The 14,000-nt window shown below is 41.7% G+C and overlaps 1 protein-coding gene across 6 annotated transcripts in view; it reads left to right on the forward strand.

The window, feature by feature from the left end:
* The window catches only part of LOC140469261 (kynurenine--oxoglutarate transaminase 1-like), a 49,477-nt gene that overhangs the window by 16,670 nt on the left and 18,807 nt on the right, over positions 1-14,000 (forward strand). For all 6 annotated transcript variants that reach the window (XR_011956043.1, XR_011956044.1, XM_072565600.1 and 3 more), the window contains 4 exons: positions 713-838; positions 8,447-8,567; positions 10,488-10,564; positions 12,564-12,653. Coding sequence is in view for 4 of the 6 variants with exons in the window: in XM_072565600.1 (XP_072421701.1) it covers positions 713-838; positions 8,447-8,567; positions 10,488-10,564; positions 12,564-12,653 (414 nt within the window). In the remaining 2 variants the exon portion in view is untranslated. The remainder of the gene's footprint in view (positions 1-712; positions 839-8,446; positions 8,568-10,487; positions 10,565-12,563; positions 12,654-14,000) is intronic.

Genomic DNA, 14,000 nt, shown 5'->3' on the forward strand with positions numbered 1-14,000 from the left:
TATTGACAACTTGTACATTCCATACACTCACCACCCTGTGCGTGAAAAGGTTGGCCTTTGGTACCTTTTAAATCTCCTCCCCACCTTAAACCTATGCCCTCTAGCTTTGGAATCCGCTACCCTGGCGAAAACTTGGTTGAGATGTCTTGACAATGGAGGAAATTGACTCTTCTAAAACAATTAACAACTTAAAAGTCGGGGATTGCCCATTTAAAACAAAGAAGAGACAAAATAAAATTCTCTCAGAGAATCTTGAGTCTTTGGCGCTGTCTTCCTAAAAAGGTGGTGGAAGCTGAGTCCTTGAATATTTTTAAGGTAGAGTTTGATAGATTCTCATTATGCATGGGGGTAAGAAAGAATATGGTTTAAGGTTGCAATCAGTTCAGCTATGATCATCTTGAACTGTGGAGTAGATTCGAGAGGCTGAATTGCCTACTCCTGTTCCTTGTTTGTGTGTTCCAATTCGCTGGCCAATTGTAAATTTAATAACCAGAAAACTATTTAGGACTTTTATCCTTACATACACTCACTTATTTTGATTAACTTCACTAAACGTCTTTTCAAGCAGCAAAATTTGAAAGAGGGGTAAGATTTTTAAGTATTAGGTTGCTTGGATAACAGGACCAGCTCAAAAAGGGATTCCTATTGACCAACTTTATACATAACATTATAATCTTTAGAGTATTTAAAAGGATACCTATTGTTGTTTCAGAAACCGGTATCTGGAAGGTTGATGACCAGTGCTGACTGGGTATTGGATCCTGCTGAACTAGCAAATAAATTTAACAAGCATACTAAAGCAATCGTCATTAACACTCCAAATAACCCTCTTGGCAAGGTAAGAGTAAAGAGGATTTGTGCAGTGATAGGCTGTGTTGTGACTACTGTCAGTGATGAAGGGTTAATGTTGATTCCACAGCATTACACATCTGCTACATACACCACTTAATTTTTCATTAGCATTCTTAGGAATAAAATATCTCATCTACATTTTTCTCTTCATTTGGTCAATGTCCGAGTTAGACATCTATTTATGGACAGTTGACAAAAGTGTTGAATCAGAAAACTTGATTTATTTGTTGATAATGTGCTGTTAAATGGCATAGTCTTTAAACATATGCACATCGGCAATACTGATGGCTCATTTTGGGTTGAGCCAGGTTAAAAGTTGATTAATGACTTGACCAAGGAAGGCCAGAGAAGGTAATAAAGCAGAGAGGAGGAGAGATTAAGTTGATGCTTGAGAAACATGCACATTTTTCCTGACATTGCTTGGGAGGGTCTGGTTGCAAAGATATTGCACTTTTGATATCGTTATTTTTCTGCTGGATGTGGGTTTTAAAAAACAATTGACATATCTTCCCCATCGCCTGCATGGGAAGTACAGTCTCCTAAAGTGGTGCCATTTGGGAAACTGAGGAAGACATTTTTGGTCTGCAAATTCTGTTGAATGGGTATAGAGTACACATGTAGAAGCCAACATCCTTTGCAGTGTCTCAATGTAGCTGCTCTGTGTTTTTCCAGCAATTTCTGTTTTCATTCCTAAATTTATCTCCCTTTTATTGACCCTTTTGTTCTTGAAAGCATTAAAAGTTGTTGTAGTTGCTGTCGGTATGCAAAAGAGGCCCAATAGGCTTGAATTGAGTAAGAGAACTCAGAGTCCAGGAAAGCCCACCTGCATTTGATTTGGAACACTTAAATTGCATAGCAACATCCAAATCAGAACAAATCAAAATAAATGTCTGGTCAAGTAGTCACTTGATTCTACTGGAGGTCGATACCAGCACAGTTGTACTAGTGATTGTAGAACCAGTCTTTCAAAAAATTCACTGTAGACTCCAAATGTTAAGTTTGCGTAAGACCTCAGCTAGACTGAGAACCTATACCAGTGAAACTTTACAGAATAAGAGTACAACTTTCATTCCGGGCTCAGCTAGTTTATTTACCACTGATTGTAGTAAAAGGCTCGGGTCCAAACCTGATGGAGTGAAACTGGTTGAGAAAGATTCATGTAGGTTGGCTGAACATTTTTCTATTTGAAAATGGCTGCTTGAGTGAAGTCCTAATTAATGCCTGGAAGTTTTTCAGGAAGGTCTGGGGACTTATAATGGAGCCAAGGCCACCTTGCATGTTGACCAGGAAGCAACACCATGATTCTGCAAGGCCTTACGTACAAAAATACAGGTAGAAAGAAGGCTGGAAAGCAAAGTAGCCATCAAACTCTCACGGTTTGTGTAAAGGGCAACACTGGTCGATTATGAAGCCAGACAGGTCTATTCACCTTAGTTGGGATTTTAAACAAATGGCAAACTGCTTCTTGCAGATGGGTAAATACCCAATACCTTGCATTGAACACTTAGGTGCAAAGTTGGCGGGGATGGCTGTACCTCATGAAACTGAACATGATCCATGCATACCTGCAGTTGAAGTTAGATGATGATTATCAGAAGTATATTATAATTAATACTCACAAAGATTTGTACCAATATACTAGCCATTTGTGGTATCACTTTTTGGTGGACTGTGGAGAACATTATACAAGGTTTACCCTGGGTTGCAATTTATCTGGGTGATGTGCTAATAACCGGGACAACCAATAAAGAGCACATAGAGAACTTGGACATAGACCTTAAACGTTTCTCCCAGACAGTTGTATGCCTTAGAAGGGAAAAATGTGTGTTCCAGGCACCCAAAGTGATCTACTTGGGCTACAGAGTCGACAGGACTGGGTTACACCCATTGGAAGATAATGTGGGGGTGATCAAAGGGACCCTGGCTCCTACCGTAACTTGAGTCTTTCCCTGGATTGGTGAATTATTACACAAAATTCATACATAACCTAGCCTCCATCCTATCATCCTTAGATCTGCTATTGAAAAAGGATCAGACTTGGAAATGGTCTCATAATCACGAAGTGGCGAAGCAAATATCATCATCTAAGGTATTGGTACACTGTGATCCCATGTGAGATCTGGTGCTGACATGTGATACCTCTCTATACGATATCGGGGTAGTGTTGGCTAACAGCCCAATGGAGAGGAACCCTCAGTAGCATATACTTCCTAGACGTTTGGCTCATGCTAAACGCAAATACACCCAGATAGAGAAGGAAGGTTTGGCAGTCATCTTTGGTCTGAGAAAATTCCACCAGTACTTTTACATACGTAAAGTTGTAATAGTAACGGACCACAGTTCCCTGTTTGGGCTCCTCAAAGAGGATAATTTTGGTTGAATTCAGTAGTGGATTCTCATTCTAAATGCATCCAATTACAAGTTGGAACACCATCCAGGAGGCCAAGTAGGAAATGCGGAGGCCTTGAGCCATCTCCTGCTGACGGATACACCACCTGCGGTGCTACCACTGGAAGAGTCCATTCTGGTTTTAAACTTTCTGGACACCTTCTGGTCACTGCTGACAATATCAGACTATGGACAGAAAGTGATCTGGTCTTAGCAAAACTGAAACAGCTGATGGTGATGGACAAAACAAAAGGGGCCATCACAACAAGAAGTGAAACCTTTCTAGATCCATCAAGACTATATCAGTCAAGGACAGCATTTTATTGTGGGGACCAAGAGTAATTGTCCTGAGCAAAGGTCACTGCGAGATTCTGGCTGAACTCCTCCAAGGTTAAACAGCGGTGCCCAAAATGAAGATGTTGGTCAGAAGTTATGTTTGATAGCCAGGATTTGAGACATAGCCATGTTGGTGAGGCAGTGCCTAGAGTGCCAACATGAACAAAAATTACCACCAGCAGCTCGCCCACATTCTTGGGAATAGCCAGGTAAACCCTGGACTTGGTTGCAGGTTGACTGTGCTGACCCTTTTATGGGCTCAACGTTCGTAGTCATTGTGGGTCCCCACTCAAAGTGGTTGGACATGCTTTAGAGTTCATTTGTCAAACACGAGGAAAATGTTGGTCACAGACAACGGGCCATCATTTGCTAGCAGGGAATTCAAATGTTTCCTAAAGTCAAGTGGCAGTCAGCATATAAGGACAGCTCCATACCACCCATCATCTGTCTCCAAATTTTGAAGGCAGGCTTAAAGAAACAGCCCACAGCTTCACTCGATACCAAACTTTGGAGATGGGAGAGTGGATGAAATGGCATCAGGATCACCAATGCTGGACGCAAGCGAGAGAGAGAGTTTATTCCAGGGGGAAAAGTTTGGTGCTGAAACCATGGAAATGGCCCTGCATGGGTGACAGGCAAGGTCAACGCAAGCTCCAGTCCCATAACATATTATCTCTAGGTAGGTGAGGCGGTCCTGAACAAGCACGTGGACCACGTGAAAGCTGCAACCTTGCAAATGGGGCAGAGCAAAACATACCTGGCCACTCCAAACAGCAGAAAAGGCTCTCGGGAACCGTGGGTTCTCCCCCACCGTCTAGCATCAAAGAAACCTCATAGGTTTAAGTGGACATAGCACATGTTGTAGCCTCAATGCCTTTACTGCCTGAAGAAGAAGATGAATTTCTACCATGACACTCTAGGCACAAGAGGTGGACTACAATCCAGTATACATCACCTGTATCTGAGGCTCAGTCAGAGGAACTGGACTCCGTGTGAAAAAGCCACAGGAGAGGCCACGTGACAAAGAACAGGACTACCTTCCTGGAATTAGGAGAGAAATGTTGTGATTGTAATGAGGTCAGCCAAGTGGACCTCATAGAATATGAGTTCTCTGTTTGGGGCTGTTAACCTAGTTCAATCAAGAAGCCCTAGCTAACAGATTAAAAGGAGTGTTGGACATCCTGTTCACTCTGAGAGCTGTCTCTGAGGAAGCTGGATCAGTGTCAAGTACAACGCACATGTAAGTAAAGGGTGTTTTGGTGAAGGGAAAGGGGCTTCTGTGGAGTTATTTCACTTACATCTCCACTTTATTCTGTTTATGGATTTTATTAAATGACTTTTTTTCAAAGGAAAACCCAAATCATAAACTCTCAGTATTAATATCTTGTTAGCGGCTGGGATTTAGTGCAGCAGTCACAGCACCACCTACAGGTATTATGAGAACATTTGAATGACATTTTCTACATTGTTTCCTTGACTTTGATTTTCCCTGAAGCCAATGAGCAACCAAAAACTGCATTTTCTGCAAACTATTGCTGATGTGCGGATACTTGATAGAAAATTATAAGTTCTGCAGGTTGCATCATGGCAGTCACCCAGGATAGATTATGAAATGCATGATAACTCAGTGGGTATGCTCAGTGCCTGATTCAAAAATACAAAGAAGGTATTATAGCAACTTCTGACACAGTTGCCTGGCTTAATCACCTGAATGAAAAATGACAGTTGCTGCTGTACACCTACAGCAATTGTACTCAAGAAAGGTGAAGAAAACAATGCTATCTAATTATCTCTCTGGAGAAAACTATGGGGGGGGGTTCCATTATTAGGGTTAGTAGGACTTTTGCTTTGCTTGTTATATGAAGATGATGTGGCCTTAGGCACGTGACATACAATTTCGAAGATAACTGATGATACAAATTTGGCCACATAGCAGCAGACTTCAAGAAGACAAATGGGTGAAAGGAGCAGACACTGACAGAAGAGGATTTAAAGAGGTTAAATATGAAGTGATAAATTGTAAGAGAAGCAACATGCAGAGGCAGTATAACCCAAATGTACTATGTTAAGGGGACAGAATTGCAAGTAAAGTTACAACATTGGCATCAACTCAACAATGTGGAAAATTGCTCAAGTACATCCTGTACACGAAAAGCAGGACAAAATCAACCCGGCCAATTACTGCCCCATCAGTCTATTCTTGATCATCAGTAAAGTGATGGAAGGTGTCAGCAACAGTGCTATCAAGCAGCACCTGCTCAGTGACGCTCATTTTGGGTTCAGCCAGGGTCACATCATTACAGCCTTGATTCAAACATGGACAAAAGAGCTTAATTCCAGAGGTGAAGTAAGAGTGACAGCCCTTGACATCAAGGCCGCTTTCGACCGAGTGTGGCATCAAGGAGTCCAAGCAAAATTGGAATCAATCAATGTCAGAGAGCAAACTCTCACCAGTTGGAGTCATACTTGGCAGATAGAAAGATGGTGGTGGTTGTTGGATGTCAGTCATCTCAGCTCCAGGGCATCTCTCAGGACAGGCTAGTGTCCGAGGCCCAACCAGCCTCAGCTGCTTCACCAGTCTTCCCTCCATCATAAGGTCAGATGTTCAAATGCAGTAAGATCCTGGCAAAATGCAGCTTGAGCTGATAAGCAGCAAGTAACATTTGTGCCACACAAATGCCAGATAATGACCATCTCCAATAAGAGACAATCTAATTACTACCCCTTTACATTCAGGAGTGTTACCATCACTAAATCACCCACTATCAGCATCCCTGGGGACAAGAAACTGGACTCATCACATAAACACAGTGGCTATAAGAGGAGGTCAGAAGCTTGGAATACTAGCCTTATTGCCTGACTCTGCAAAATCTGTCAACTATCTACAAAACACAACTCTGGAGTGTAATGGAATACTCCCCAATTGCCTGGATGAGTGCAGCTCCAACAACGCTCAAGAACCTTGACACAACCCAAGACAAAGTAGCCTGCTTGATTGATATCATATCTTCAAGCTTCTACTCCCTCCGTCACCGACATTAGCAACAGTATATACTATCTACAAGATGCACTGCAGCAATTCACTAAAGATCCTCAGACAGCACCTTCCAAACCCACAACCGCCTTGCCCTTCCAAAATGCAACAGATACATGAGAACACCACTTGCAAGTTCCCCTCCAAGAACTCACCATACTGACTGATAAATATATTATTGTTCCTTCAATGTCGTTGGGTCAAAATCCTGGAATTCCTTCCATTAGGGCATTGAGAGTCAATCTACAGCATATGAACTGCAGTGATTCAAGAAGGCAGCACATTACTATCTTATCAAAGCAGCAAGGAATGGACAATGAAATGCTGGCCAGCCAGTGACCTCAACATCCCATGACTAAATGTTTAAAAAAAAAGAGTAGAGGGACAAAATGGTGTATATACACGAATCCTTGAAGGTGGCAGCTGATTTGGTGGTGCCATTATCAGACTGAACCTGACAAAGTCAAAAGTCACACAACGACACATTATAGTCCAACAAGTTTATTTGAAAATCACAAGCTTTTGGAGCACTCTGAAAGGTTGTGATTTCAAATAAACCTGATGGACTATAACCTAATGTTGTGTGACTTCTGAATTTGTGATTAATAAAGCTTATGGTACTTGGCAATGTCAGTTGGATAGTAAATACAAAAACAAAGTAGTAATGCTAACCTTTCAGATTGTGCTTCAGCTGGTATAGTGTGTATAGTTCAGGAAGAATATCAAGGCCTTGGAAAACAAACTGGTGACATTACCGAGATGATACCAGTGATGAGAGACATTGGTTATGTCAAGAGCTTGGAGAAGATGGGTAAATTCTTAGAGCAGATGAGATGAAGGGAAGACTTAACACAGATATTTAAGAGGATTAATTTCCAGTCTTATGAAATGTGGCCTAAACTGGACAGCTTTTTCAAAGAGAACAGATATGTAAGATGAATAACTTCATTTTGTGCTGCAAAGTTTTATGATTCTAATTCCCAGTAGCCTGACAGCTAAGAGGCAGTGAAGCCTGCTCTATAGAAAAGGTAAGTACCTTTGCAACTCTGCTTACAGAGCAAGAAGAATTACTGCCAGCTTACTATGCTTATCTGTTTCTCTTTGCTGCATTGCACTACCTGCTCCTCCCAGAATTCCGGATTTCTTTATCAAAATTCCCATCCCATTCACAAAGCCATCTGCAGGAAATACCGATCTGAAATGATCCTTTAAGCAGGTTAACTGTTTACAATCTACCTACAATTCTTACAAAACTGATTAAACATAACAACTTTTAGACTACTGCCTTTTGAATATGTCTACAATTCATGACCACAATGGTGAGCTAAGTGGAACAGAATCTTTAAATTGGACAAACACAAAGCATTTCAACAAGACTTAATGCATTATTTTATGGTAAGTGCTTTGGGATGTTCTTGCAGTAGATGAGATATATCACAAATGCAAAGTATTTTTAATAGTCAGTGAGTTCGTGAACTCATTTTGTGTGTCTTTGTCACAAAATACAATACTCAAAAACAAATCCAGAATGAAAATGAAGGCTGCAGCTTGCGTTTGATAAGACATCTATTGTTTGTGGATGGCTGAACAATCCTATCTACTTTAGTCCAGAAAGTGGAAACACAAATATTCTGGCTTGTGACTGACATTCCTCTCTAATTAGCAGACAGGAATGGAGTCATTTCTGTGACCTAACTGGAAAAGGAAGCCACAAGAAAGATGAAAGAAAAATTAGTCTAGCAGGATGTAGCACAAAGAAAGAAGGAAGTTTAGGTTGCTTTCCATCAACTTCAAACGTATTACTTAACAATTTCGTTTTATTTTACCACAACTTAGGTTTTCAACCGTGAAGAGTTGCAGATGATCGCAGATCTATGTGTGAAGCACAATGTGTTGTGCATTAGTGACGAGGTGTATGAGTGGCTGGTATATGATGCAAACAAGCATGTGCGGATTGGTAAGAAAGTGTCACCTGAATTTCTTAGTCAAACATGTGAATACAAATAATTCTCGGATGGGAGTTCTTGATTTTAGCAACAAATCAAGTTAGCGAATTAAAATGTCAGATGGCCTGAAACTCAAGGCTACACTTAGGGACTGATCAGAGGTGTTCTGAAAAACAGTCACCTAATTTGCATTTAATTTCCTCAATGTAGCGTAGATCAAATTGTGAGGACCAAATACAGTAGACTAAATTTTTTAAAAGTCCAAAAACTTGTGTTTTACATGGAAGTAGTGTTTGGGGTCTTGGGTGGTGAGGGGACACAAGATGAAAATGATGGTATTGCATTTCTGTCTGACTTGGAAAGATACTGTGAGAAACCCTGTTGGAGTGTCTGAGACATGGACCAGGGTTTCTTAGAGGGAATGGTCCCTTTGGAATGATGAAAGGGAAGGAGAGGATGAGATGTGGTTGGCGGCATCATACTGGAGATAATGGAAATGGAAGAGTATGATCTGTTGAATCTGGAGGGTTGATGGGGTGAAATGAAGAGGAATTTCTTCTCTCCGATTGTACTGAATCCATGGCATTCTTTACTGCTGAATGCTCTATAGCTTGGGTCATTAAGTATGTTCAAGGCTGAGGTAGATAGCTTTTTACATAGTAAGGAATTAGTAAGGTTATGGGGGAGAAGGCAGGAAAGTGGGATTAAGGATAATCAGATCAGCATTGATCTCATTGAATGGCAGAGCAGGCTTGATTGACTGTTCCTATGTCTTATGGATAGAAGGTGAGGGCATGAGGAACTATCTGTGTTCAGGGAGGGAGGGGAAGAGGTGAGAGCAGAACTCCAGTATATGAGATGGACCCAGTCAAGAGTCCTATCACCCACAGTCACCAGGATTTTCTGGGATGGGAGTCCTTTCTTGAGAAGAAAGGATGATCTATCACAAGCACAATGGAATATGCATCTTACGACCAGATGTGATACAACACAGAAGTTGGGAGGTTGGAATTGAAACCTGAGAAGAAACAAGGTATTCGGAAAAGTACTCTGGGGAGATTTAACGTTTGTGGGCTTATACTGAGTATTAGTGCTTTATCTATTCTGAGAAATTGAGTCAGAGAAATGCAGGAAGAGTTAGAGATGGACCACCTACCTGAAGGTTAGAAACAAATGGCAATTGAATACATAGTTAATGAAAATTTACAGTTCAGGGCAAGAAAAGAAAATTCATCATTAGTGTACCACGAAAAGAAGCGAGGAAGTGGATCTGACAAGGTCCAAGACAAGGAATGTTTCACATGACTGACAAAAAAGGAGCCAGAACCAATGTGTGTACCCCTCAGTGATACCTTTTATTTGGCGAAAGTGTGTGGACTTAGAGGAGAAATAATTTATGTTGTTTTAAAAAAAAAGCTAATTTATATAGTACGTGTCATTCTGTTATAACACGTATTTCATCAATGTGAATTTGTTGTAACTTGTTAAATGAATTGGGAGCGCTGTTTCTACCGCGCAAACTTTTAGTGTGTGTTGACTGTAACATGATTACAACGCCAACACTTCAAGTGCTGTTTCTGAAGCTTGATTTTTCAAAACATGGAGTTGCACAAGAAAGCAACCATCACGTTTTAGAAGAACTGACGAGTTCAATCAATTATTAGTTTTATAGATGAATAGTAACAGATATAACAGTAGATTTTCTTGGCTTGAGTTTTAACTTTGGGCATGGAACCCTCGTCAGCAACGATGATTTGGGAAATTAGAGCTATGCACTTACAGCTATAGCTGCACTTCTACATACCCTTCTAATCATGTGCTGCATCAGTGTGTGGAGACTTTCAAAAGTTATTCCTGTAGTGTTTTCTTCCGCTCCCCATCTCACGTGCACCCCCACTAATGAGTTACTGTTCATGTTTTCCTATTCCTAGCTAGCCTGCCAGGGATGTGGGAGCGTACAATCACTGTTGGAAGTGCAGGTAAAACCTTTAGTGCAACAGGATGGAAGGTGAGTGGAGAAAATTGTCAGAAAATTTCAAATGTATTGGACATAATAGTGGACCGTCTGCTGACAATAGATAAAATCTTGAATCTTTAAATTAGCAGTAGTGAATTCTGCAAGGAATATCAGGTATAGTTCTATAGGTATAGCTCTATGAGTAACTACAGAGCAACTTCGATTCTCTGAACGAGATGGACGGGCACTATTTCGATCGGGTAATTGATTATTCGGTTAATTGATTCAATGCCTCTCCTCTGGGGCTCTGAGTTTTCCAAAGTTTGCTTTTTCCTCGCTCTGCATGCCTTGCTCCCTCTCTCTGTGGAGAAAGTGAGGACTGCAGATGCTGGAGATCAGAGCTGAAAATGTGTTGCTGGAAAAGCGCAGCAGATGAGGCAGCATCCAAGGAGCAGGAAAATCGACGTTTCGGGCATGAGCCCTTCTTCAGGAAGAAGAAGGGCTCATGCCCGAAACGTCGATTCTCCTGCTCCTTGGATGCTGCCTGACCTGCTGTGCTTTTCCAGCAACACATTTTCAGCTCCCTCTCTCTGCCTCAGGATTTGTTTCTGAGCAGGCACATACTTGTGTGTAAGAGGCCTACAGCATTCCTGAAGCCCCCACCACCCCTCATCAGTTCAATGGGGCTGACACAGTGAGCATTTGTTAAGTCTGCTCCCTGTTCAGGAGACTAGGCAGTAGCACACCATGCGCGAGACCCTGTACCCCCCCCCCCCCAAACCACCCCTGCCCTCTCCCCATCTGACCCTAAAACCCATGCACTCCGCCCCCTTCTGCCCACCCAAATCTTGTCCACTCCAGGCCCCTGTCCACCCCTGCCCGCCCTCCAAACCCCATCTAAACCCATCCCCTGTCTGCCGCCCAAACCCACCCAACTCAGCCCCCGTCCAACCCCCCCACCCCCTTCAAGTTGGCCCCAACCCACATTCCGCCCCGCATCCCTGTGAACTGGACACCAACAGTAAGACTGGTGCTGCCTTTGGCGGGGGGGTGAGACTCCAAATAGTGCGCGCACACACAAACTTTATACTGCAACATTTTGTTAAATTCCCACTATGCCCAGGACATGACAATGTTGGAGAGATTATCTGGGGAAGGGGGTTTTAGGGTATACCCCTGTGTAGAGCTCCAGGGAAAGTGTGGGGGGAGAGGTGGCAGGAGGTCAGTCATTTGGAGACAGTGCCTGGGCTCCCATTGGTTGCCAGGACTGTTCTTGGCAGCATTTCAGTAAGCAGAGTTCAGTTTTTAATAATTGTAAACAAAAGGCATGCTCAGTGTTGAAACAGCTCTTTGATGTAATGTTTCTATCGGGACTTCGAGATCTCCTTCAGATAATCCGATATTCAGATAATCGAGGTTCTTCTGCAGTTTGGTTTGGGATTTATGACCAACTGAAAACTCTTCTAATGTTTTTGGTTACAATAACCGAACTGATTTAAACCTTATCTGTTTTGCTGGAACTGCAACAGGATTTGGGACCAGCTGGAGTGTGATGGAATGATGAAATTGATCCTAACTCCTAAGACATCGAAGCATGTCATTCAGTGCACTGCAGCTTAGCCACTGTCATTGGAAACCACAGACATAAGTTAATGCAAAGTTAACTTCAGTGTCTGGCACTTTGACAGTTGTTGTGACATTGTACCCAGATAATAACTGGTTTTCTCAGTGCATTACAGCTGATCCCAGAGCTTAAGCTATCAACAAAAATGGAGCAGCTCAAGAAACTCAACAGATTAGGCTGCATCTGTGGAGAGAGAAATGTTTTCAAGTTCTGTATGACTATTCTTCAGCATAGCAGTTAAACTTAAGGTTTTGTGTTAATTTGTGTTTGTATGCTTTAGGAGTTAAATGCACTGATTATAATAGAAAAATTCCCATGCAAGAATTAATCTGCTTAGTTTGCACTTCATTTTAAATATAAAATTCAAAGTCCTGACTATTTTCTGGTCCAAGATTTTGTGATTTTCAATCTAACTGCTTATTATAGGTTGGCTGGGCAATTGGACCCAAGGACATCGTAAGGCATTTGCAGACTGTCCATCAGAACTCAAACTATCATTGTGCCACTCCAGCACAGGTGAGAAGTACCAAAAGGATTGCTTTTCACAGCATTGCTTATTACAATGGGCACATAAAGTTGGCTTTGTACCCAGTGAGATGAAGAACAGTTTGTTGAGCCTGCCATGTATTTTCCCGACAGTACACAAAAGCTTCACATTGAAAAATCACTTTTCTCTCTAATTAGTATAGCATCAATGATACATTGCCATAGTTCTGGCTTTTTGTGATTTCCTTGAGCCATGGCTGAATTTAAACAGAATGTGTATTCCTAATGGCAATGATAGCCACTGGTATGTACATATTCATAAGCCCTCCATTATATCAGTCAGCCATGACCAAACCCTGGATTAGTGGTGCTGGAAGAGCACAGCAGTTCAGGCAGCATCCAACGAGCAGCGAAATCGACGTTTCGGACAAAAACCCTTCATCCTGATGAAGGGCTTTTGCCCGAAACGTCGATTTCGCTGCTCGTTGGATGCTGCCTGAACTGCTGTGCTCTTCCAGCACCACTAATCCCGTATTTGGTTTTCAGCATCTGCTGTCATTGTTTTTACCATGACCAAACCCTGTTGTACCAGTAAGCCTTGGCAAATGCATGGGAAATGCTGAAAAAGGTTCTGAAAGTGATGACTGCTAAGACAGCAGCAGCAACAGTAAAGAAACGCAATGCACTCAGGGAAGGTGGAAAAACCACAGGTAAAGACCAAGAAAGCAGTAGTTAATCAAATACAAGTCATTCTGTTATGACACAAGTTTCATAAACACAAATTTGACAAATTCGGGATGCTGTTTCTAAAGCACGAACTTTTAAAACGTGTTAGCTAATAACGCAATTACAGTACCAACACTTTAAACAGTGTTTCTAAAGTGTGATTTTTCTATAACATGGGGTTGCATGAAAATGCAATCATCGCGTTATAGTAGAACTGACTATAAATATGCAACATATCAAAATCTGAACCCAAGGCGTCAGAGCTCCCACATTTGTGTGAACAGTGCTGAAACCACAGTAAATTGATCCCTGTCCCATGGCCATTAACACTTATTGAATCTGCAGGCAGAGAAAGCAAGATTCACTAAAGTCTGCCTTAAAACTTTATTCTTAAAAATGGTAGATTCCCTGAAACAGCACAAAGGTGTTTATAAGTGCTGAAACTGTATGTGCATGAGAATGATATTGAGGATGTTTGTTTAGATTGGAATAATATTGACCATTTGTTGTAGCAAGACTGTTTAAATGCCCCAGGTATTTAATGTGAATATATGGGCAGAGCCATCTTTGTGACAAGCAGCTGCCTGTCGTCATTTGGCAGTGATGCTGTGTGTCTTTGTGTGTACAAACTAATTTTGCTACTTAGCAATG

This window comes from Chiloscyllium punctatum, chromosome 49, assembly GCF_047496795.1.
Source record: "Chiloscyllium punctatum isolate Juve2018m chromosome 49, sChiPun1.3, whole genome shotgun sequence".
NCBI classification, from domain to species: Eukaryota; Metazoa; Chordata; class Chondrichthyes; order Orectolobiformes; family Hemiscylliidae; genus Chiloscyllium; species Chiloscyllium punctatum.